Source organism: Macrobrachium rosenbergii, chromosome 24 (genome assembly GCF_040412425.1).
Source record: "Macrobrachium rosenbergii isolate ZJJX-2024 chromosome 24, ASM4041242v1, whole genome shotgun sequence".
NCBI classification, from domain to species: Eukaryota; Metazoa; Arthropoda; class Malacostraca; order Decapoda; family Palaemonidae; genus Macrobrachium; species Macrobrachium rosenbergii.
In genome coordinates this window covers 32,266,236-32,292,911 of record NC_089764.1, presented here as the reverse complement: position 1 = coordinate 32,292,911, position 26,676 = coordinate 32,266,236, and the positions used below count along the sequence as shown (strand labels likewise).

General features: G+C 37.9%; 1 protein-coding gene across 14 annotated transcripts in view; it reads right to left on the bottom strand.

Annotated features, from left to right (window-relative positions):
- Positions 1-211: 211 nt before the first annotated feature.
- Pur-alpha (Purine-rich binding protein-alpha) overlaps positions 212-26,676 on the bottom strand; it is a 341,292-nt gene continuing 314,827 nt past the window's right edge. For 4 of the 14 annotated variants that reach the window (XM_067126412.1, XM_067126423.1, XM_067126416.1 and 1 more), the window contains 4 exons: positions 11,314-11,416; positions 10,464-10,582; positions 7,364-7,591; positions 876-7,005 (listed from right to left, as the gene is read on the bottom strand). In XM_067126412.1, the coding sequence (XP_066982513.1) occupies positions 6,874-7,005; positions 7,364-7,591; positions 10,464-10,582; positions 11,314-11,416 (582 nt within the window). In that variant the 3' untranslated portion in view covers positions 876-6,873. Of the gene's footprint in view, positions 7,006-7,363; positions 7,592-10,454; positions 10,583-11,313; positions 11,417-23,072; positions 23,179-26,676 lie in introns of those variants that run through there. The other 10 variants (XM_067126410.1, XM_067126424.1, XM_067126414.1 and 7 more) reach the window with 4 other exon arrangements.

The following is a 26,676-nucleotide window of genomic DNA, read 5'->3' as shown; positions in this document are numbered from 1 at the left end:
TTGCACATGTGCTTCTCCATCTCTAATTTCTATTGTCATGAGAGATGTTTTGTAGCAACACTGCCAATGAAGATCCCATTCTTTAACCATAAATTCTATGCATCCAAAATGTCCATACATGTATTTGAAATAATTTTCTAGTTTTTGCGAATTTTTACAACGTCAAAATTTAATTTGACTGCAATATCAAAGGGTAATCAAAATCAACAACTACAATCAAAGCCTATGTATTGCCAAGTCCTGACTGACAAAACAGAGCACCAATTTTTGTTTGGTACACAAACTTTCAACAACCTCTCATAATGAAGACCACTCATGCATGTGTGATGTTGGACCTCAAGATGGGAAGAAAATCTGAGAGAAAGAATAAAGACAAAAGATGCCCAGCCATCCTATTCACTCAATTTCCTCATTTTATTTAAATCAAGGAACTCCAGAGATACTTTTTAATTACAGTGCCTACGACACATACGATTAGCATGTTTTGATATTTTGACTGGCAACATATTTTTCAAAATGACATCAGAGGAAAATTTCACTAAAGAAACCCAATAATATATCTGAAATTGAATTGGCTGATCAGTGAGCATCTAATAGTAGACAAAAATGTTGGCAAGACTACTGTCTATCTTAGCATGTTAGGTCCCACAGGTTAAAATTGACCTGTCACTGGTGTTTGATTTCTATGGACCATCATACTTGGTTGTTTTACCTAAAGCTCAAACTACATGAATAAATATACTTTAATCTTCTTCTTGGCTTTTATTGGTTCAAATGTACTTTCAGGCTTACTGCACAGCGGAACTGTTCCCTAGTTGTGGGCACTGTAAAATTTTATGTACTGAAGATGAAAGTATGACAAATCATAATTCCAGTAGAGTTTTTTCAACTATATTTATCAAAACGTATCATAATGTAAATACATTCCACTTCTTTCAGTTAATTTTATTGGCAAGAATTGCTTGGCAGCTAAAAAGAATATGCCTTATAAAGAAAACTGACCATCTTTTTTTACCAAATTCATTATGTGCAGCATATACTTTACAAAGATATTAAGACTAAATTTGTTGGACCTATGAAAAAGGAGAAGACTGCAGTACAAGAACACAATAGAATCCACTTTTGATCGTCTTTTATTTCTTGCCAAAAAAAGATGGGATTGAGTGAGACCAATACATATCTATTAGGTCATTAATTACAACACAGCTAGACCTCAATAAGCAATTTAGAATTAATACACAGTTGCTGGAGAGAGAAAAAAGAAAGAGAATGGTAAAATATTGAAAATATTTACCCTTAGAGAAATGTAATTGCTGCTGCTATTACTGCTAAATAAAGAAAATAAATGCTCTTCTCCATTCTGAAAAAATCAAAATCTTAATTTCTTCCTCTTGAAAAATCAGGCATATCAAAGCAACACAAGTCATCTAATCCCATCAAATATTTCTTCCAAATCAACATTGAAAACAAAAACAAAAATAAAAAATGGAAAAAAGAAACTCTCTTTATGAGCCAATACCCTGGACTTCACTTCTTCTTCTTCAAATCCATCACCATGATACGACAAAAAATGGCAGTGAATTGGCTTAAAACGCAAACAATGAAGGCTTCTATTCATCACTGTTTGGTAACACAGATAGAAGTACTGTATCCTACTCAGGGATGGTCACATGGAGCAACAGACATATGGACACACACAAAATACGTGCGGAAATGCCTACTTGCAACAAACTTGAGGCTCCAACGAGTTCTTCACCCAGTACACTTTAACTGATCAGGCACCTGCTTGAACTGTTTTCATTGCTACACATCTTTCTACTACACTGATGGTGCTGCAACTCAAAATGTAGTAGTAATAGTTCCCCTTCTACCATCCCCAGCGCACTTATGTCAACAAAGGCGCATGAACTTGTAGGAACACCAAATTACTGCAAGCAGAGCACATTCCGTGCTTGGTTTACACTCCACACCTTCCTATTTCCCACTCTGCCAATAAATGTCCAAAACCACAATTTTTTTTCTACAAACTTTCTGTATAGAAAATTGAAGTACATAAAGCACACCAAAAACTGATAGGAAATTTTGCCTTAAGTCATGAAAGTTGCGACACCAAGCTCATGCCACCTGTGCAAGGTGTGCTTGGTAGAAGGGCGCCTACGAGCCTGGCTGGGGACGCAGCTGCTGGCTAACATCTGCCTCATGTCAGCACACAATCAACTTAATAATATTAAACTATCATCCTATTTAAAAAAAAGCATTCTACTGTATGTCTTCTCTCATTATATAACAATTCATAAGATTTAGAAAAACTCATATATAATTTACAACTTCTTAGGAAAATAATTTACTCTACCTAGGAGGGCTGAATAGCAATTTAAGAAAGTACAACAATTATGCCTATCATTAACACTGGATACTGGCCAAATTGCTCATCAATAACAAATAAAATAAACATAATGAAAAATGATAAAATTTTCAATCTATACAAACAATAGTTATGAATTTTAACATAAGTACACAAGAGGATGAGGAGGAAAATTAGCTTGGAAAAGGACGGGCACAGACATCGAACAGGCAAAAATGTGTGCGTGTAAGATTGAATCTTGATGACTAAAATTTTTGTTGTGAATGTGCTACTTATGCAGTGAAAAATAATGTGACAGCAGTGGAGATTTACCAAAGAAGTCTGACATAGGTATGGACAAGCATTACCATAAAACGAGTAACCGTTAGCAACTGTAACCATATTGTTATAGTTTAATACTGTGCCTATCCTGCATTTATGTACAAAGTATCTATGTACCTGGCAAAAGAAAGATAGATCTAGCTACAGGTTTCCCCCAGTTTACAACAGGAGTAAGGGTAGTGGCACCCTGCTGCATACATATTCATTGTAAACCAACAGAGAACTTCCTTTAGAAATATAACTGCAATTTCTTACTTCAGAGTACAATGACACATACCTGCACACACAAAAAAAAATGCTTTTAAATGCTTTCATCTGGTGTCATGTTGCAATAATCAAGTTAAGGAACTTTACTGTTTTTGAGAGAACACTGTCTTATACTTAACATGGAATGATACCATATGATGAAAATGAACAGAGAGGATTTATTAGAATACAGTAAAGAGCTTCAAAGGCAGATCAAGTGTATTCATCCAAATTTTTCACTTGCAAGTAGAAACACTGAAGAAAAGGACCATCCTTTATGCCTGTTGCATCTCGTGAAAAGACAGTTAATTTAATATTCTTTGTTGTTTCTCAATTATCCTGTACTGACAAAGGGACCCTGTGAATTTTTGTTAGTGGTTTCTCGCAATCTCCCTAATTGCTCTGCCCAGGTAACTGATCAGTCAACCCAGCTAATTTCCTTCAAATGTTACTTAAGTGATTATGAAAGTTTATGATTGAAGAATAGCAATAAGATGTTGACTTTACTGCTAAGGTAAGATAAAAAACAAGCCCTATCAATCTGTTTCACCTTAGAAAAGGACGACAGAAAACAAGTCTCAAAGAAGAGAGTTTGGGAGTCTTAAACAGGTAACTCCATTGCTTTTATCTCATTGAAAGTCCCTAACTCAGATCATTTATTACTCATCTGAAATACAGCATTACTTTTAAAGGTACAAGAACCTTTATCAATGACACCTACAAATCTTGAAGGAAAGTGTGTTGTTTTCACTGATCAACTCTACATCATCTTTGTAAAGAAACTGTCTAAGAAAATTTAACCTCATTGAAAAGTTGTAAACCAGGGTTGACCTGCAAACTATAGAAGTAAGTTTCCTAAAAAGCCTTTGACAATGTTACTACGGAACTCCCAAAAAATTTTATGCTTATTAAATGAAGCAAAAATATCCATGGACAGCAACATAACAAAGAAAAATCTTATCTAAACAACTCATTTTCCCATGTAAAGGAATATAAGACAAGGTGAGAAGTATCTCACTGCCTTTTTGGCTTTGCCCTGGTGTCTGTTTTCACTTGCAGTATCGTAAAAGTTTAGTAACTCATAAAAAAACTCCAGCTGAATCATTTCTAAATCTATCTGCTGTTAAAATGAAATCCAATAACATCTAGACTATTTGTTTCTTCAACTACATCCTTTGCGTGTTTACCAGATGTTTACTTGTGGTTGCATGTGTGCGTTTTTGTAGGCATATGCTGCTACGGAGAACAAACAAATCAAGAGAACATGAGAAACAAAGAGGATGATGTAATTAGCCAGCACTGGGAGTACTCAAATACAAGCAAGAGCCAATGTGCAATCCTTAGATTGGTCTGCAGCACTACAGCTACTTACCTTATGCCCTTCCTTACTACAACACACTTTATAATAAAAACAATACTCTGGAATATTCTAAATACACAAAAACTATTCACTATACATCCTTTTTTAACCAAGAAAAAAAAATTACAAATACAGGTTCCCTCTGGAAAACATATGAAAATAATAAGCACGCACACACGCGCACACCCACACAAGATTGCAGACCAATTACAGGATGCTCAGAAAGGATCTGCAAAAATTAAATGTTTGGTCTAAAATCCCAAAAGGATTGATTGTAGTATATACAGGTGGAACAGAAACATGGTGGTGAGGATGAGTGACCAGACCTATTCTGGGGGATCACACATTATTACCATCGCAATACACATGGGCAATACACTACCAAACATTTTTTCATGTTTTATGTAGAAAGTGATCATTCATATAAATAACATGATTAGTTACGTAAATCTTTTCACAAAAAACTATCAATATCAATTACAATGTATGTAAACTCCCATTTCTTCCTATACTGTTACTATTAAAGCTGTGTCAATCAATCTTGCTAGTCTTCCTGTCGTGCTCCCTCCAAATGCTCCAACTGATGTGCCTTGCCACAGTCCACAAGATAAAAGCCTTGATATGAAAGGTGAGAGGGAGGGAGTTTGAAGAATTTGTTGCCAACACTTTATGTTTTCATGAAGCGTATGGTCCACCACTGACATCCCTTACACTGCACTTAGGAGACGAAGCATAACAAGACTCTACAGCAAGATCATTCACATACTAATTAAGTCTCTATCTATATAGCAAATAATTTTACAAAGTAAACAAAGTGTGTGTGATGTGTCCTGACTTGGGGTGTCTGTCTTCTTATATGGGGAGCTGATGAATTTTGACAATGCTTGGTTGAATTAATCCTTAGACTCATTATTATCCTCATCGTTATTATTATTATTATGTCCTCTGCTTGATCTCTTGATCCAAACTTGCTTGCAAGTCCACCACATAAAACAGATCTTTGTCATTGTGAAGATTATCAAATATGAAATAAATGGCCAGCACCATCTTTGACCAAAGAAACATTATTAGATTTTGTAATAAAAATGCTTGAACTTTTACCATAAGAGTAGACACTTATTAAAATTATCAAAAGACCAAAATAGGGACATTTCCAAGGCTATGCCCTGGCACTGTTGGCAAGTTGGGTGTGGGAGAGTCCGAGGAGGCTTGAGGGTAATCCAGCAAGGCAGGCAGGCAGCAGGGGGGACAGGACGGTACTCTGCCGCTCCACTTGGGCACCATCAAGCTACAGATGAGTATCAACTAGTCCATATCTGGTGTCACAATATATCATGTGGCACCTATAATGACAAGATGACATTGACCAAACCGTACTGTCCCCTTTTTCGATTGAACCTTTTTAATTTTTAATTCTTGAATAATGAAACTAGCTCCATGGTAGTTGCTCTTCCTCCTGCTGGTACATCATTTCCTGCTAGGTTGGGTAATGGCAATGAAAGACAACATGACAACTGGTGGCAGTGGCTGGTGAGGTCAGTCCGCATTGGGACGGCGGCACATAACTGCTGCCCACTACTGACACACCCATCACAGAACCACTTCCTGTAAGCTTTCTCATCCCTGATTTGTTACTACACTGCAAAAATCACTAGTATCTGAATGATATCGTCATGAAGACTTATAGGATCTTGATCTGGTCAGTGCAAACCATTCTTTCCTTCTGCATTTTCTGTCATCTGAGTGTGACTCATTGAGGCTACATGGTGGGTGTGCAAGTTGGGCAGCAGGGCACCACTCCAAGGTTTCAACTCCACCACACTACATAACGGGCACCTGCTGAGTGTGGCCTCACACTATAGTAACAGTACTATCACTTACCATGACTTTCAACAATAACTTTTTGGAACCTATAGCGAACCATGTCTATGCTACATTGTGTTGTAGTAGTACCTGCACATAAGGTTCACTAAGTTCTCTATTCACCGGTTCACTCTCACAGCTACGTGATAATGTTATCACAGTGAGTTCATAAAATAAATGCACACACACAGGCAACAGCTGGTTATCATACATCTCGCATATCAAGTCACAAGTGCCGCCAAAGACACTACAAACTTTAGTAGTTCGTGTGTATCCAGTACATATAACTCTTTTTTCTAATTTTTCACATTTCACTATCTCTGGAAGTCTACCGAGGATATACAGTTTCCTGGCATTAAACAGAAGCTTTTAATTATTTTTTTTTATTTTCCTGTTCTGAGTTTTCATCAATTGGTTCATAAGCTATACAATAAACGACTCTGATTATAATCTTCTCTTTACACTTTATACATTAGACTGGGATTAAGGGTGGCAGTTTGTAATGGGAATGGCAATTGACACACAAGTGCTAGTAGTAGTGGTTCTTTGGGTCCTCTTCCCCACCTCTTCTGAGTAGTGGTGGACATCACTGGCAGATAGCGTTTCCAAAACTTAATGGGACCATTTCTGCTGGCTTGACCACAGTACTTTCCACCATCCCCAAAACATGTGCCTGTCCCCAGTCATTCTTTTAACATACCTAACAATGCCATGCTCCTCATTTATTACTCTCACTAGGTCCCTTCTCACCACCATCCTTCATTTTGTCTACATAATCGGCAAATATGTCTCGAAACCGCGACCAGGATTTTTCAGGGATGGTGATAGCAGTTCTGAAGTTAGTTTTAACCTGAAACCAACAAATATCGTGAAGATATAGCAATAACAGCATACAAGAAGAAGCAAACATACCTTGAAAACTATTTATGCCTTGTATCATAAACATCTGTGATTAAAAGTTGTACAGCTCGAAAGAGCTCACATAAACAATTTTTATTTGTCAGCACTGAATACCCCAACACCCAAAATGGTTATGTTACAATTAGAAATTTCAAATACTGTACAGTATTTCTCATGTTCCATATAAATAAAACTCTTATCCACATTATGCCACAAAGTTGTTTCAAGGATGCTAGGAGTCAAAATTAAAGGTTTCAATTTATGCAGACAAAGTTTTCAATATAACATTCTCAAGCACTAACTCTTACCTCAGATATACGCATATATATTCCTCGATTATTTTGGCCTATGTCAAAATAGAAATTCTTGTTCTCTACTCGCATGTGTCGTCCTTCGGGTAATTCTCCTTTGTAACCTCCGTCATCTGTACCAAATTCATCTAGAAGTTCTTGAAGAGCATCTCTGAATTCTATCATACCCTGAGCTGGTATGGCTATTTGACACCGAGGGCCACCCCTCGCTATTGTTTGTGATACCTGAAAAAAACAAGATGTGAAGGAAAATTAGGTTATTGCAAACCTGAACAAAGAAGCTAAGACTTAAAACATGTTGCAAAACATTCCACTATTATTTATAAGGATAGTGTACGCTATGACTTGTTAAATCAGTATGTAAGGAATATGAAAAAAAATTGTGGCTATATGGTTCCCAAAGCATTCACTTCATTTGAAATAATGTAATACTATAAACAGTGAAACTCTCATGATAATGTAAAAAAATGTATTCCATGTTACCTCACTTATGGATCACTTTTTGTTTTTGCAGAGAATTAAAGCAAATCTAGTCTGTGCTACCAAGAACTATAATTCTGTTACAAATGTGCAATTAAAGTCTAATTTCATATGGTAATTAAATAGGTTACCAACAGTCATGAAATGAACACAGCTTTTAACTCCAATTAAAAACTTTTCATTAAATTTCTTGAACACAATGCCTCAATAAGGCAAAGAATGTCTTGAAAATTTTTAAACAAAATTTTCACTACATAGCATTTTAGAGACACCCCCTTGTCTCATACACAGACTCACTAGAGCTGCTCCATGGGATCTGTTCTTTTATGAGGTGAAAACTGGAACAAAGTCAAACTCAAGATGATGAAGAAGTAGGTAGGAAGACACCACAGGGAATAGATGAAAAACATTTGACAAAAAATGCAGCCAAGGATTGAAGTGAACTAGCAAAGAATCAGCTACATTTTGCTGTACAAGACCCTAAAATCCAGAGTAAATGTTACTATGTAAACTGGGGTCTCACAGAAATAAATGGTTTGGATATGCCATGAGACAGGATGAGATCAGTTGGGTCGAAAAAGCAATATATATGATGTACCTAGACAAAGACCTGCAGGAAGTAGAGTGAAGAGAACTCACTTCATATCTCATCCCATAAAGGGAGCAGCTGATGGAAAAATGTTGTTAATAATTTTGTGATGAACATGGGAATTCTAAATAATTCATGTTCACTTTGTCAAATTTCTATTTGGAGCATTAACATTGTTCCCATCAAATCAAGAAATTAATACAACGATTATTACTGATACGAAGCAATGGAATGGATGATGAGGGTTTTCTACTTACTTCTTAATGCTGAAGGTACTGATCCCTAACACTGTGTAATATTTATGACTTACAGATCAGCACTGCTAGGTAAATCAACTCACTTTCGTGTAAATTCTTAAAGCACTAGCAATGAAAATTAAACTCCTCGACAAGGGCAATAAAATTCCAACAGAAAAATGATGAAGAAATCAAGCAAATGAACATGGTGCTGATACAGTGACTTCACGAGTTTTGCAGTACTCTACTGGGAATGGGAGACTTCTGACACTGGGCAACAGGTTATCATGGAATCTTATTTGAATTTGTATGCAATTATTTGCAACATGAGAAGTTGTATACACCACCTCGTGAAGCACAAGCATTAAGGGGTACAAAGATAGTTGTCACTGGGGATACTCTAATGAGGGAGTACACAGTATCACATTTACCATTACAGGAAAGAAGTGACTCAATAGTTCAACAGCAATCCAGTTCTTAGTTGTAAGCTAAATTCATGTTGTGTATACAAAATGCACATGTAAAAATACTTTAAATCTAATAAGAGAAGTCTTTCATACAGCCTGGCGAGAAAAAGCAACCATATTATCAGCACCTGACACAATACTAAAAACTATTCATAATGAAGGACTAAGAATCTGCAAGAGCTTTTAAATCTCCAACTACATCACAGCAAGTTGGAAGCAGCAGAGAACCACCAATGTCTCTACCCCATGTGCCTAGTAACTATGTGACTTGCAATAAAACTACAAGTAAGTGATTCTCCTACTAAAAAGATCATTGAACAATGGGACATTTTCATAAATAACCATCCTCATAAATAACCTTCCTAATTAAAGCTCATTGTACTGATAAATCAGAGAATATGAGGATCAAATTTTCTCCAAACTAGAACTGCCTCCTCCTTGGACTTTCTGCATTGTCAGAATTTTGTAAAAAGTATTTGTCCAAAAAATATACACATATTCCTCAACAGCATCAACATCACACAGCAGAACGTATACAACACAAAGGTCTACACTTTGCAATTCATGATGATGGTTCTACAGCATCAACATATGTATGATTGTTGCCTTTTCACCAGATAAAGCAGATCATTGCTCTTTACAAAACATTGCTTCTATTTTCTCAGCAGGAGTGAGTGCAATAAATTCAGCACTTCACATTTTTAAAATCAAGTCGCCACAATTTTTTTTTAATCTCAGTGGTTTGATAAGTGCTATTGAGGCCCTTCAGACTTTTTGTCTAAAATTCTCTTGTACAGCAAATAAAAATTAAGACTCCACAAATTACAGGAAGCTGGTGTAAATGTAGAAATATTTTGGGTCACTGCAGTTACTGTAACCAGAACAAATATAACCATCCCAGTCAGTGATTACTTTACATCTCAAAAACTCATCATATTTAATAAATGGAATTGTTAATGTAACAATGAATCTGACATCAAAAATATAAAAGCAAATCCCATAGCTGAATTATGATATTCATTACTCTATCTGCATCACTATAAAGTAAAAGGAATGAGACTCTTATACTGATAAATTTTCTTAAAGATAATAGCAATAGTAAATGAATGCACCGGTGCTAATCACTAAAGGACAGGATAAGGTCATTCACTGAATATCCCTCAAAGATGAAACTGGATCATTTTTAAAGGCACATCCACAGCATGATAAACACTCTTCCATGTCTAGGAGGAGGTTGTGGTAAAAAAAGACCTTGTTCCCCTTGCTATCTTAGTGACTTTCACTGACATATTCACCCTTGAAGTTTTAAAACATACCAAACTCACCCTAAGGAAGCGCCCTCTTGAATTTTCTTTTAGGTCTAGATAGTACCTTCGGTTATCCTTGACCATAGTTTCAGACTTGAGTTTACCATCTTCTGGTAATGTATCAGGGTTTGGAGGACCTGAAAAAGAAGGCCATGATATAGTAACTCTTCAACAGTAATCCTTCAACACAATTTCTTGCCTACAAATGTTCACTTCACTGAAATATATTAACAAATCAAGTGATTAACCTTACAATCACACCATTAATAATAAGACAAACCCCCATGGCAGCTCTTGAGGATTGAAAATATCATGTCTTGCCAGTGCTTGTGAACAAATACCTCATCTAAACTTGACTGATAATCATGTTCAATCAATGATAAAATAAAAGGAGTATGAATATGAACAGCATGAAAACTTTCCTGATGGAGTTCATTGTTTGCAAGCTACCACATACAATGTTTGCGGAGGGTTCAGACTTTCACTTTTTCCGTAACTTGAGAAATATTTATAAAAATTATACATTAATTGATGCATAAATCGAAGTTTTATAATTATAGTCATTAGTGATATGACAATATTAACTGGTAAAAATTTATTTATTAATTTTAGCTTTTGCATGTTTAAGTTATGATCTAAGTTTACATATACATAAATGAAGGGTAACAATATGAAACAGTAAAATCACAATACACTTCCTATCAGGCTAAAATTAACAAAGAACCAAATTATCAATTCTACTGAGAAACTGAATACATACAAAAGTAACTTTTTAGTTATACAACAAAATATGAGCTGCTTACACAATTTTCTTTTGAGACAACCACCAGGCAGAAGGAAATAAATGAAAAACAAGGAAAAAACTTACCAAGATTAGCATAAAAATCACTAAATAGAGATAAATGATCCCTAAATTCTGCAGCTGTGGATAGGGCTAGGAACACTTGATTTCTTCTGCCATCTGCACCAATCTGAAATAAAAATGCAACTGGTTACTGCTAACAGGAAAACAAAATTGCCAGCACTTGTACACTCTGTACACTCGCCAAGAACAGTTAATCATCATCGTTCATACTGTAAATACATTCACATTCACCACCGGATCATACAAACAGACATTAAAGAAGGTGATGACCCTGATTTCAAAAAGAGGAAACAGCTCCTAGAGATGATAAGTGTAGTAAATGAACAATTTTTTTTTTAATATATAAATAAAATAAAATGCAGAATATACATTAATACATAACAGAGAATTAAGTCAAGGCACAGAAGCTATAGTCTCAAGTTTGCAAGCATCAACACCTATGACGTCCCACGAAGGATAATCCAGTTATATATAAAGTATTAAGACTGTACAACAGCCTGGAATCTCAACAAGAAAAGAATGCTGCTGTTCTGGTACAGGCATCCCCACTAAGATGGTCAAAGAACATACCTTCTGATGATTGTATAACTCACAATTACCATTTTGTGAGAAGGGACACTACAACACTGACCATTGATGAAATGCTGGATAAAAGAGAAAAGATCCTTGGTGCTGCTGAATCCAGACAGCAAGTGTAATTCAAAATAATGGCAAAACAAAAGAATCCACACATGGCATCTATATCCTACCTGTATATTAAGTAACCAGACCAACAATACGAAGCTTTTAGGCAGCATTAGGTGATAAATTCTGTAAGTGCCGCACATTACCTGATATATTCTGCAAGTGCCGCACATTAGGTGATATATTCTGTAAGTGCTGTGCGAGCTCATGGCCAAAGTTACCAAACACTACACATTGTCAATTAATTACGGGGTTACCACTGGAAAGTGAATCATAGTAAGGGAATGGTACAAGATAACTGATTTCTGGTCGAGGTTTTTTTTTTTTTTTTTTTTTTAATTCAGCCTAAAATCCTATTTGATAACATCTCTTACCAATCCTCTTCACATCTGTTAACTCATTCAATTGCTGCGGGATGTAGCCTTTTAAGTTTCAACAAGTGGCACTAAAATCAGACTGAATAAATCTGACTCATCTGCTCTAAAATGGAAGACTGCAGTATCTGCAAAAATACAAAACTGAGAAAAATGGTAGACACTGCAGTTTTCCCTTGCCTTACTACTGATTTTGCAGATACTGCAAATGGGACCCCCTAAATAAAGCACTGAAGATTCATTCTGAAACTGCAGTAACTTGTGTATTAGTGTTTCAGGACACCAACAGGTGGCATGTCCCAATTTCGAAAATTTTCCAGACACTGCAGTTTTCCATTTTAGGGCAGCAATGTCCAGAGTCAGAATTGTCATGGGCAAGGTCTATTGGATCTAATGTTCCCTGTGTGTGCACAAACATATTTGCACAGCAAGTCTTCAAAAACTACTCTTCCTAAGTTCAATGGACATATCAACTTCAAGAAAAAAGTTTAAATTTCACAACCATGGCATTTGAAATACGGTAATGTATTTATCAATGTGAACTGAATACAGACTTTAGGCCAAAGGCCAAGCACTGGGACCAATGAAGTCATTCAGCGCTGAAACGGAAATTGACAGTAAAAAGGTTTGAGAGGTGCACTAGGGACCGAAGGCACACTGCAAAGAACCTTAAGTAATGCCTAGAGCGCACAGCATGAGGTGCACTGACGGCACTACTAACCCCCTACAGGAAATTTATTAATGCAAAACTAAAGATCTTGGTGTCACAGAGAGCATCAGCTAAACTGCCATTTTCAGTAAAAGCCTTCATTGTTAGAATCTACTTCTCGTGGCAAAACAAAACCGAAAATTTACCCAGTGTTTCAGGAGAAATTCTTACCCATATCTGGCATCCAAGCCTTAGGACAAACGCATGCTGAGTAAACTATGGTTCAACGTATCGTTAAAAAAAAAAACGAAGCTAGGAAAGAGAGGGGGAATGAACAATACCCTGTACAGTGGGAATGTGTGCGCTAGGAATTGGCCAGAGAAAGAAACGTAACGAGAAAAGTGTAAACAGGAAGACAAGAATAAGAGGGGAGGGGTGGGGGGACAACAGATATGAAGACTCGTAGAAATGTTAAAAGGAAATTATCAGTTGCGCAAATCCGAGAGGGGAGGGGAAAGGGAGGGGAGGGGAGAGAATCAAAGGCGTTGCGGAAGGAAGGAGGGAAAAGACATCTGAAAAGAGGGGGAGAGAGAAATAAGGCTCGGGCCAAGTAATTATACAAGCCTCACACTGAAGGGGGAAGGGTTAGGGAGAAAAGGGGTAAAATGTACATATGAAAGAGTTTACGATGAGGAAGTAAAAGGATCAGCCAGCCCATTTCATTTTGGCCTGTCTCTGCCCCACAGCCCCTTGAAGAATGGGTCTCCTTCAGGAGAGAGAGAGAGAGAGAGAGAGAGAGAGAGAGAGAGAGAGAGAGAGAGAGAGAGAGAGAGAGAGAGAGCTTCCCTGTCAATTCGGATTCCTGCGAGGATGCAAAAAAAAAAAAAAAAAAAAAAATCACGTGAATGAGGGGACAAAGTAGAGGGTACGTACAAATGAACTTGGCGTGGAGTGCTGAGAAGAACGATCCAAGAATGATCAAAGGCAGGGGGGTGATACAAAAATTTGAGCATATGAAAAGCAGAGAGAGAGAGAGAGAGAGAGAGAGAGAGAGAGAGAATAAGAAAAAAATGATAAAGGAAAGGAGGGTGATACAAAAATTTGAGCATATGAAAATCACAGAGAGAGAGAGAGAGAGAGAGAGAGAGAGAGAGAGAGAGAGAGAGAGAGAGAATAAGAAAAAATGATAAAGGAAAGGAGGGTGATACAAAAATTTGAGCACATGAAAAGCAGAGAGAAGAGCAGAGAGAGAGAGAGAGAGAGAGAGAGAGAGAGAGAGAGAACAGGATGAGGCAGAATAAGAAAAAAATAATAAAGGAAAGGCGGGTGAAAACGAGAAGGGAAGGAAACCGACTAAACGACGGTGTTAAGAAGAAATCAAAATCGAGACAAGACCGTTAGCAAATGCGCAGAAATAAAGAGAGAGAGAGAGAGAGAGAGAGAGAGAGAGAGAGAGAGAGAGAGAGAGAGAGAGAGAGAGAGAGAGAGAGAACTTGTTTTTCTTTAAGAAATTGTTTTTCCCATTTGCATCCTTTTAACGTGCTTGTTTTGCCCATTCTTTAAACTGTCAAAAGTACATAATTATAAATTTTGCAAGATGAAATCCACTAAAGCATAAAAGACAACCGTAATTCTAATCTCTGATCATAAAATCAAAAAGAAGAATAATTCGGCGGCGCAATAAGAACAGAAAACGTTACGACTGACAGAAACATAAATTTTCATCATGAAAGTAAATACCCCTTAAAAATCTGAAAAAATATCAGATTTGGGGAAAAATCCAGTACCTTGAATAGTAAATAGGGACCCTCACGCCATCAGTAGGACGCATATCAAATATCATTACTATTGCATAGTACATACATTACGTACAGCTTGCATGCATTCATGTACATTTACTTTATTACTGTTTTACAGAAGAATTATGTTTGTGTTACCATTTACCTTTCATCAATGCTTAATCCACTACACTCATTGTAAAACCACTAGCTTGACTGTGTACCGCGGCAACATTGCAATTATATATGACAACACCGCCATTATTTCCCGCTATGCGCGATGCATAAGCGAGTTGCAGTTACGTGGCCGCTGAAGCGTGACAAGCGTGGGACTTCCTCCCAATTTCACGTAAGCGTCTGTCTGTCTATCGTTGAATATACGGGAGAATAAAGAATCTTCGACTTCAATTCTATTGCCTACATGGACGTATGCGGCAGGGTTAAATGCCGCAGTTACATATTGCATCCAGGATCAAGGAATGGTTCAGCTTACTGCTGGAATGACCGCGTATTGGGCTTAACGCTGTGACTGGGAAGGTTCAGGTCTGGTCTGGCTTTACCCAGAGACCAAGTCGAAGCTCTGACCACAGAGATGGCGTGCCTGAAGTTCCGTTTTTGCAAGTTTTGTATCTTTCTCTATACTCATTCTTGTCCTTGTCCCTGCTGTTTACCGTTTGCTAAGGATGCTGGAGTCTATATTCATAGATGTAACTAGGGGATGGAATGTAAATTTCCTTATACCTTTTACCTGTGTAAAGATAATGCCAAGACCTAGCCATATTCCCATCTAAATATTGATGAGCCAAACCTTCCCCCTGCAAGAAAACAGCAATAAATTTAATGGCTTAGTTCTGAAGAAGGCTTTGCGTGACGATTTTTACGCTCATCACTCATCGCCACAATCAACCTTTCGGTCCTAGTACCTTTTTGTCGAGAGATAAGAACTGTCCTTATCACTGAAATGATAATATACATAAGCTACTATCTTTCAGTCTTTACTGAAATGTTCTGAGCTGATCACACAAGGGCATAACAACAAAACATAATAAAATCGTGTAAATACGGCTACGCAGCAAAAAAATTGTCCTGAGAACTGAAAAAAACACATGAGGCATTAAAGCATGACAAGTGTTAAAAATGTAAGTCTTTAAAAGAAAAAAAAAAATCTACCACACCTGTACCATCGCCTAAGTGGCATAAATAAAAACGGTTGCCATAAAAGAAACATTAGATTTCTTTTTTCTACATTACTGGGCCTGAGCGAATCAAAGAGCGCAGAGTCCGTGCTGTCAAAAAGTTGTCTTTGTCATTATGATATGAAAAGTCTAAGACATTTCAACGGCATCGTGTTTCACTCGCCTCGAGTTCCTGATAAGATATGGCGTGATGATTTCCTTATACAAATTGGCGCCTCAACAAGATAAGAAACTTGGCAGTACTGAAAACAATTACAGACCTGGGAGCATAAGACGACACTAAAAATATTGATGAAAAGACAACGGTTCCAAAAACGCCCAAAAGCTACAATATCACCAGAGTAAGTTCCAAATGAAAGTAGCCTACAGGAAGTTCTGGTTCTCTCCAAGTTTGTTACATCAGGCACAACAGAGAACTCGGTGGGTTCCAGCGAAGAACTCATGCTGAATTGAACTGAATACAGAACTTAGGCCAAAGGCAAAGCACTGGGACTTACGAGGTCATTCAGTGCTGAAAGGGAAATTGACAGTGAAAGTTTGAAATATCTCGTCTCGACTCAAGAACAAAATCCTATCACTCCAGCCTATGACCTGCGAACTCGAGCGGTCTACCTCTTCAATTTCGATTTTATGCATTAAGTGGCGTCGCAACTCCCAAGGTCGGCGATCAGGATCGGCTAGTTCGCCGCTTCGGAATCGAACGCATTTCCTAGCTTGGAGTACCAATATTCATTTCCCAGAGTCTTCCCTTCAATTGAAAGGTTGTCGAGTTTCATGATTTTAAGTCTTTTTGAGTCGCCCTCTTCTGTAATTTTGGGAGTGGAGAGGAAAACGAAGCCGGTGGCCTTGTCCTCTTATGCACTTTATAAAAACCACTTTAATTGGACTCTTAAAATTATTTGGGAATGCTTTATTAACATTTAAAAATAATGAATTTCATATCTGGCTTACTGCTGTATTTATGTATGCATACAGAAAAAACACTTCTGCTTGAGTACATCAAGACTATGAAGTGAAGCATTCTGTGAGAAGGTTTCATCCATGGGTAAAGAGTGCAAGGGTGAAATGTTGTCTTGCTTTTCTGCGGGGTTTTATCTACAGAGAAAAGGTTTGTATGTATGTATGTATGTATGTATGTATGTATGTATATATATATATATATATATATATATATATATATATATATATATATATATATATATATATATATAATATATATATATATATATATATATATATTATATATATATATATATATATATATTATATATATATATATATATATATATATATATATATATATATATATATATATATATATATATATAGGAGTCATCATGTCCTCTTGAGACAGCACATACTGTAAAGAAAATTCTTTCTGATTCAGTACAATAACTATAAAGGAAACCCCCAAATAAATTGTGTCGAGTTGAGCTGAATATAGAATTTAGGCCAAAGACCAAGCGTTGGGACCTATGAGCCCATTCAGCGCTGAAAAGGGAAATTGACATTACGGAGGTTTGAAAGGTGTAACAGGAGGAAAACCTAGCAGTTGCATTACGAAACAATTGTTAGGAGAGGATGGAACGTCAGATGGAAGAAAGAAAATATGAATGTAGGTATAGTAAAAAGGAACGAAAGAGGTTGCAGCTAGGGGCCGAAGGGAGGCTGCAAAGAACCTTAAGTAATGCCTACAGTGCACCACGTAAGTTAAACTGACGGTACTAACCCCCTACGGGCACTGTGGTTTAACATATACTTCCAAAAGCAGAAGGAACTTCCGACCTCTGTTGTGGTAATGCGACTAAATTCATAGGAAAAATAAAAAATATCTAAATCCACAGATTTCTGTTTCGCCCTACTCACACTAAACATCTTCTTCTTCTTCTTTTTAACGGACATTTTTTTTCCCATTTGTATGGGGTAAGCACGATGCCTTCTCTTAAAGGACTTTGATTTGGCTTTGGGGTAGACTGCAGTCTCGATCGGCTGCCCTGCTTGTCATCGCTTAGACCCCGGTAGCGTTTGTAAATGTATTGTACCAGTCAACAGCGTCTTTTCTCCCAGCAGCGAGGAGTCGTTGCGCGGTTAGGTTGACAGTCGAGACGTCATCAACTAAAATATGAAATATTAGCGCGATCTACTTACAACAGCCAAAGCATGGAACCTAAGTCAGACAATTCTTGTAATACTTATAAAAGCCTCAGTAGGTCACAAAATAATATGTATGCGACGAAAGTTTAGCCCATTCATTGCAAGACTCAAACAGCGGAACAAATACTGGACAGCAACTATCCCATCTACTTAATATATCAGCAAGCAAATTTTTGGGTACAAAACAACAAAAAACGGCCCTTCCAAAGAGAGGGAGAGGGAGAGTAGTAGTATTAAAGTAGAGGGAGAGGGAGAGGAGGGGAAGGAGGAGAATGACAACAAAGGCCGATCAACAAACTAACCAAACGAGCGACCGGTACCCAAACACGCAGACACAGATTAGGGCAGAAACCTTTTCGCGATCCCCTCCCCGACGAGAGTGATAAGGGAAAAATAAAACTTAAGCGCACAAAAAGGAACCGCCGCGCACGCATCAAAGGGAACAAGGAAGAACCAAGGCGAAGGCAGTTAAGAATAGGGGAGGAAGGAGGAAATACGCAGAGGACGACTGGGGAGCACAACAAACTTCATTCATCAAAAAAAAAAAAGGGGGGGAGGGGGAACGATTTCACTCCATCTCAAGTTTCACAGTTTTCGAAAATACGATCTGTAAAACTTTTTTAACAAGGATGCTTAGTTTAAAAGATCAATAGCTACAAGAATAATTAGATATTGGAAAGCTTCAGTGAGAGGGGAATGCAAATTTAATGTGGAGAGCCTTGACAATACACGAAGAGAGAGAGAGAGAGAGAGAGAGAGAGAGAGAGAGAGAGAGAGAGAGAGAGAGAGAGAGAGGGGTATAAGAAAAGCAGCAACAACAAGAGTTCCAAAAGGGGAGGGTCAGCAGAGTATGGTATAAACAGGGGCGATCGGAGAAGGATGGGAAAGAAAGACTGACAAACGTAAAAATGTAGAAAAAGATAAAGAAAAAAGAAGTCGACGCATTACAAAGTGAGTGGGGATGGGGAAAACGAACGTCGCAGTTCCATAAAACATCCCCCAGGAATGTCTACGCTGACAACGAACATTTGGCCGTGAGAGGTTGGGGAACAGAGAGAGAGAGAGAGAGAGAGAGAGAGAGAGAGAGAGAGAGAGAGAGAGCTCTGAGCTCTTTGCAATAATGATCACACAACAACCGCCATTTCGATCCGCAAAAACAAAACGAGAACGGCTGCGTTACCGATTATGCATTATTGAGATTGTATACCGGAAATGTCATGTCAGCTACCGACCGAGTGTTAAATTGTGAGGCCGTGTTACATCATCATCCCAGATGAGAGAGAGAATCAACTTCATAAGAAAAATTCATTTGAATACTGATATTATATTAATCAAATTCCACTGTCGGTCCCATTACAGAGACTTATCTCTTTAAGATAGAGTGGTTCGTGGTGGAAGGTTTCTGTTTCCTAATAGCAGCAGTTATGACTTGGACCATCGACGGATGGTCTCTTGTTTGTCACCTTTTCATAAGTTGTATTTTAACCGAGATCTTTCACATTCACAATTGATCCCTGATCCCCTTCTCCTGCCGAGAGCAACCAGATTTGCTGAACAGCAGAAGCACCAATATGCAGTAAATATGCCTCGCTGTCGAACTTTTCAGTTCCATAGGTCCTTTATTCTTCACTGTTGGACTGTGGAACAGCCCCTCCCAGAGGATGTCGTGCAGTTGGAACTTCAGAAGTTCGAGCAAAGATGCAATGCAATACTACCCTAATACAATTCAACCAGCTTTTAATATTTTACTTAAATTTTATTTATTTGCTAATTTGTTAATTTATCTGGTTTTCTAGTAACTTTCTGTATTTCCCATTGCCTTCTCTTACTTCTTTCGAATGAACGCCATATTCTTTGGAAGCTTGAATTTCAAGTCAATGGCCCCTGTGGGCTTGTTCCATATGAACAGGGTTCATCGTCTGAATAATAATAATAATAATAATAATAATAATAATAATAATAATAATAATAATAATAATAATAATAATAATAATAATAATAATAATAATAATAATAATACAAAAGTCAGGCAAAGTAGTGAAGCAAACTGCTACCAAATGGCAAAAGGTCTGGAACAGGGGTTAGACCTTCATAGTGTATGGTGAATACTCTACCACCAACATCTAATAATCTGGGCTTCAGCTTATGGCCAGAAGTCTTTGAGATCGTTCCCAGAAAATCTCACATTATTGTACAGAAACTAAGCCAGTAATCAAACACAGATATAACCAAAGATAAGGCAAGGAGATACAGAATTAAATCAGTGATGATCAACAAGACCAGAATTTCTTATCAAGAGTCTTCATGCAATGCCGGGAGGGACTGCGTGACAAGTGTCTATCCTGGAAGCCGCAGCCACCTGGTGGTAAGATGGCTACAAGAACGGAGCATTGCTAAGTACAGGAGCTTGTAATAGGCGGGACATACCAAAACTGCTTCATACTGCCGGTTATTCCGCATAAATGGAAATCCTAATTTTATTATAATACCCCTTTATTCCGGGCTAAATATCTGAAAGGGCGAAGCTGGAAAAGCTGCTCACAAGATCGGAACCTAATAACCTGCTTGAAAGTATTTAGCAGAACAACTTGATGTCCGAAAGAAAGTATATATACTAAATACTGTGCATTCCTTGTAATACTTCAACCATCGCACACCATAAGGAAGACAATTAGAGCCACCTTTCTTTAGACTACCAACGGATATAAATACTCAAGTTATTATTAAAAACTCAAGGGTGAGCAAAAAAAGTTCATGAACTACCGATACTTATAGTTTAAGGTATAGTTCAGTCCTAAAAGCAATTCCTCCCACAAATGATACAGGGCTGTACCGTTAGTTTGTTGTAAAATACAGGAGAAATATATAGACATTATTCTCATGTTACCTTATATATCTGGCCAATGTATGATGGTGTGTATCCATGCATAAACTATTGACTTCGTTTGACCTTCAAAAGATGTCTCTAAAAAGGCATGATTTTAGGATGTACAACAATCTTTACCTTTGTTAAACTTTTTGTAAGCATATATCTGACAAAGATTTTTTCTCTATGTAAATAAAGTACTTATGCCACATCAACACACCACAGGTACCACAACGTAATTGTACTACTTGTCATCAATAGTACCTTTAGAGTTGGTCAGACATTACTGCCATAAAATGAAAAACTGCAGTATCTGCAAGATTTTCGAAATTGAGACCTGCCACCTGTTGGGCTCGTGAAACACTAATACACAAGTTACTGTAGTTTCAGAATGATTCTTCAATGCTTTCCACGAGTATTTAGGGGTCCCATTGGCAGCATCTGCAAAATCAGTAGTAAGGCAAGGGAGTATCTACCATTTTTCTCAGTTCTGTATTTTTGCAGATACTGCAGTCTTCCATTTTAGGGCAGATTAGTGAAAACACGCGACATCAGAACTCGTTCGTCAAGCACCGTGCTTTCACACAACATAACGAAACTGACTTGACACAAATTCTGAAAAACAGGTCACTGTAGATCTGTGCATTGCATGGGTGCCATCTTAGCTGAGTGAATACTGTGACTGTCAATTGAACTGAATTGAATATATAATTTAGGCCAAACGCCAAGCACTGTGACCTATGGGGTCATTGAGCGCTGAAACGGAAATTGACAGTAAAAAGGTTTTGGAAGGTTAACTGGAGGAAAGCCTCGCAGTTGCACTATGACGCAACTGTTAGGAGAGGGTGGAAAGTAAGACGGAAGAAAGAGAATATGAGAGGAGGTACTGTAAAAGGAACGAAAGGGGTTGCAGCTAGGGGCCGAAGGCACGCTGCAAAGAACCTTAAGTAATGTCTACAGTGCACCGTATGAGGTGCACTGACGGCACTAACCACCCGCTTGGCAGTTGCAGAGTTTGGGGCCAGAGGTACATTATAACTACAAGGTAGGGCGGTGCATTGTATCCTATGCCATTTTTCTTAAAAGGCTGAAGTCATCCCAAGTACCCGATGCCACTTGGAAAAGAAAAAAGCCACAAACTGGAGTATAAATATATTCAGATGCACATCCAGCTTGGGAACGTCATGCTACCTCCTCAGTGGGAGCAGAGGGAGCATGACGCTCCGAAAACTGTATGTGCTCTTGAATATTTTTGTATCCAATTCGTGGCTTTTTCAAGTTTCAAAGGTCGATACTGATCTATTGTCATCGTACCTTGATGACACACTGGGCAATGTCTTGGTTTAATGTCTCTGTTTACTGCAGCCTAACAACAACTGAGTGAAAGAATACCAAAACAGAACCGCGTGTTTACTGGTTCTGGTGCCTTTGGCTCTTTTTTTAGAAGTCGGTAGGTTTTTGGAATGTGATGAGTAAATGTGATCCATTAAAATTCGATGCCTATGAAAAGATATTATCGTTACCTCCTTCTGTGACAATCATAAATTAACAAGTTATGAAGCCGTGCGTTGTATGAATGAATGAACATAGAATTTAGGCAAAAGGCAAGGCGCTGGGTCCTATGAGGTCATTCAGCGCTGAAAGGGAAATTGAAAGTAGTAAGGTTTGAAAGGTGTAACGGGAGAAAAACCTCGAAGCAGTTGCACTATGAAACAATTGTTAGGAGAGGGTGGATAGCAAGATGGAGCAAAGAAAAATATGAAAGGAAGTACAGTATAAAGAATGAAAGGGGTTGCAGCTATGGGCCGAAGGAAAGCTGCAAAGAACCTTAAGTAATACCTACGGGGCCGTGCGTTGTAAAACTAAAAAGTAGAGATACGAATATCTCTGTGAAATCCTCTATCTAGTCCATAATCCTTCACAGAGACATCCTTGGCGTAAGTGAACCTGGTAGTTGTGACGACAGACAATTTACAATCGATCAAATAAGGGCATCCTAAATACTTATCACTAAAGTGGAAAACCCGAAAACGGCTGAGGGCTGCAAAATGAAATGCATACCTACTTGGACGAGAACTACGAACGAGAAGGGAGGCTGGTTATGAATGAGCAGTGGAATTTCACAGAGGCCCTGTGTGTCAGTCTCTTCTCGAATTCATTACGACCTCTAAAAAGAGAAAATATTAATGCTGTCCTAATAAGGAGACTACTACACAGCAAAGTCAATAACAATACAGGCGTCATGGAATGAAGGGGAACTTAGCACAATCAGGGTAGCGTTCCATCCTGACTTAAAATACATTATATGGCAGAGACCACGATCTGACATTCGGCACGGCTAACCAACCACCGAGTGAGAAAGTTACCGCCAAATGAAAATTGTGACAAGCACTCAAATAAACATCAGTCAAGACCTCGTTCACAAACTTGCAGAAATGTCTAAGAAATAAATTCCTACGGTCATCGCAGCAGGCTGAGGGAGGGACTTGTAAATATAAGCAGAGAGGGATCCAGCCCCCACTCTGATTTCAAACAGACGCCAGTGAGGAAACTGAAATCTAGCAACCGCTACAATACTGCAAATAAAGAAAATATCAAGGGCGGGAGACATGCAACCATATGACCGGATGTCAACAATTGATTGATTATGTCTAATACAACAGGCGTCGCGACATCTAGGTCATTGACGCCGTAATAAATTTAAATAGAAAACTAAAAATAAATAAGTTTAAAAAGAATTTCATATAAAATTATCTAAAAATATATGTATATAATCATATTATCAGTATTTACATTTACTTTATATGTATAATTTAAATTTTGTTGAGGAGGCCTGCCTCCCACATAAAGATATATAACTGCTCTATTTTGCAATCCTCGTGGGTAGTAGCTAGAATAAAATTACCTTCTCTGTCACGCCCCCGGGACAGGAACCTACAGTATGTCTCAAATTCCCAAAGCTGGGACAATCGACCAGCAAATGTCTTCTAGTCAAGGGCACAACGCAGTCATCGAAAAATGGAGGATTTTCACGGGACATCAAGAACCCATAACCATTAAGGAGAACGTAGACTCTTCAGCAACTGCGTGGCACTGACTGACAGACCAGTCTATGCACCTACTACAAGGTACAACCAAGTAATATTTATTATTCTCATTAACGCAGTTTTATTCGAATCTACTCATCATCTTGGACTTGGCCGTCATCTGCCACATTTCAGGATTTTCATCAGATCTGCTGGTCATTTTCCTCTTACACCGTCGGACTGTGGAACAGCTTCCCAGAGGATGTGGTGCGATTGGAACTTCAGAGGTTCAAGAGAAGGTGCAATGCATTGCTACCCTAATGCTATTCTCCTTGCATTTCAATACGTTTTGATCTGTTTGTTAATTTATTAATTTTTTTTTGATAAGTGAGTGGGATCTCTTCTTTCTGTATTTCCCTTTACCTCGTCTAACTTCTTCCTAACGAACACCCAAATATTCTTCGGAAGCTTGAATTTCAAGTCAATGGCCCCTTTGGTGGGCTTGTTCCATATGAATAGGTTTCATCTTCTGAATAATAATAATAATAATAATAATAATAATAATAATAATAATAATAATAATAATAATAATAATAATATCACTCTAGTCAGCCTACAACAAAAAGGTACTGCGAATGATAAGCTACGAACTTTCCCTATTATTTTTTATTTTTTATTTATCGATTAACACAATACCAAGCACCCTCGCAGTCCACAAGAAACTGAGCACAGTATCATTAAACATCGTGTACTGAGAAGCTAATGCAGTACCACTCTTTAGAAAATTACCAAAATCCAGTATATGTTCTTAGTGTACTTAATCGACTTGGATGAAGGAATGAACCTGCTTGCACAATTCGCACCCACAGGAAACCAATACTGCACTAAAATGGAAGACTGCAGTATCTGTAAAAATACAAAACTGGAGAAAAATGGTAGATACCCCTTGTACTACTACTGATTTTGCAGATACTGCAAATGGGACCCCCCTAAATGCTCGTGGAAAGCATTGAAGAATCAATCCGAAACTGCAGTAACTTGTGTATTAGTGTTTCACGAGCCCAATAGGTGGCATATCTGTTTCGAAAATTTTGCAGATACTGCAGTTTTCCATTTTAAGGAAGAATACGTTGCCATTACTTGTCACAATCAATAAATAATAGGTTCTCAACCTTTGACTCCTAAAATTAACTGATCTGTAAATGCCGCACACAGCTATTTTCTATTACGGCAATTTCCTACTTACTGCAGATTATAATCCATAAAAATGAATATAAAATTCAACGAAATGAAGAGAAAATGTGGCCGGAATGAATGATAAAAACTCATCCAAAGATGAGATGGCGCCCAGCTCCAAGGATGGCTGGAAGAGGCGCTGTTGGAAGTTGGATGGTTTCTAACCAAGAGAAACTGCCAAAGTCAATCAATTCTGAAACACTAACATTACTGAATTTCTAACACCAAAAATGATGCTACATCTACAAACCTTCGGTTCACTGTTCACTAATAATTGCCAGAGGCACAGAAATATGGCGGGCAAAAATTCGAAGGCATCGCTGGTGCTATTCCCTTGATATCAAGGTTAAATTGAATATAGAATTGAATTTAGGCCAAAAGCCAACCACTGGGACCAACGAGGTCATTCAGCGGTTAAACGGAAATTTATAGCAAAAGTTTGAAAGGTGTAACAGGAGGAAAACCTCAAACCAGTTGCACTATGAATCAGTTGTTAGGAGAAGGTGGAAAGTAAGATGGAAGAAAAAGAATATGAAAGGAGGTACAGTAAGTGGAACGAAAGGGGTTGCAGCTATGGGCCAATGGCACGCTGCAAAGAACCTTAAGTAATGCCTACAGTGCACCGCATGAGGTGGACTGACGGCTCTACTCCTCAACGGGTTGTATCACGGTTTAGAATAAGGATACAACTACAATAGGCAATATATTCTCTCTCTCTCAAAACTTATTTGCAGAGGTAAAATCTCTCTCTATCTCAAAACTTATTGGCAGTGATAAATCTCTCTCTCTCTCTCTCTCTCAAAACTTATTTGCAGTGGTAAAATATCTCTCTCTCTCTCTCTCTCTCTCTCTCTCTCTCTCTCTCTCTCTCTCTCTCTCTCTCTCTCTCATCGCCGATCATTAGTCCGGCCTAAATAAGGGCAATCAACCGGTTGCTCAACTCCAGCCAGATCACCTTCCGAGCGATGCTGACAGCAACAACAGCTGTGCGAGTACTACAGCAGCTGTACTAAAGGAAGATCCGCCACAGCGCTTCTCATATCAACATCGAAACTCTCTGTGATACATTTTAATGTGCCTCTTTCTCTGCTGGGAAACAAAATGTTGTCCAATAATTTTTTTTTCTACCTACACTCCAAAGTACATGTTGACATTGTAAAAGAAATCTCGGATCCCAGATCATTTTAAAGTTGCATCTCTTCATGAGATCTTGATGACGATGTGTGTTTTAGTAAATCTTATATATATATATATATATATATATATATATATATATATATATATATATATATATATATATATATATATATATATAAAGCCTAAACAACATGGTGCTATAATCATACTGCCATATGACATTACAAAACCCTCACCAACACAAAGCCATACGGGTGAAAAATCCA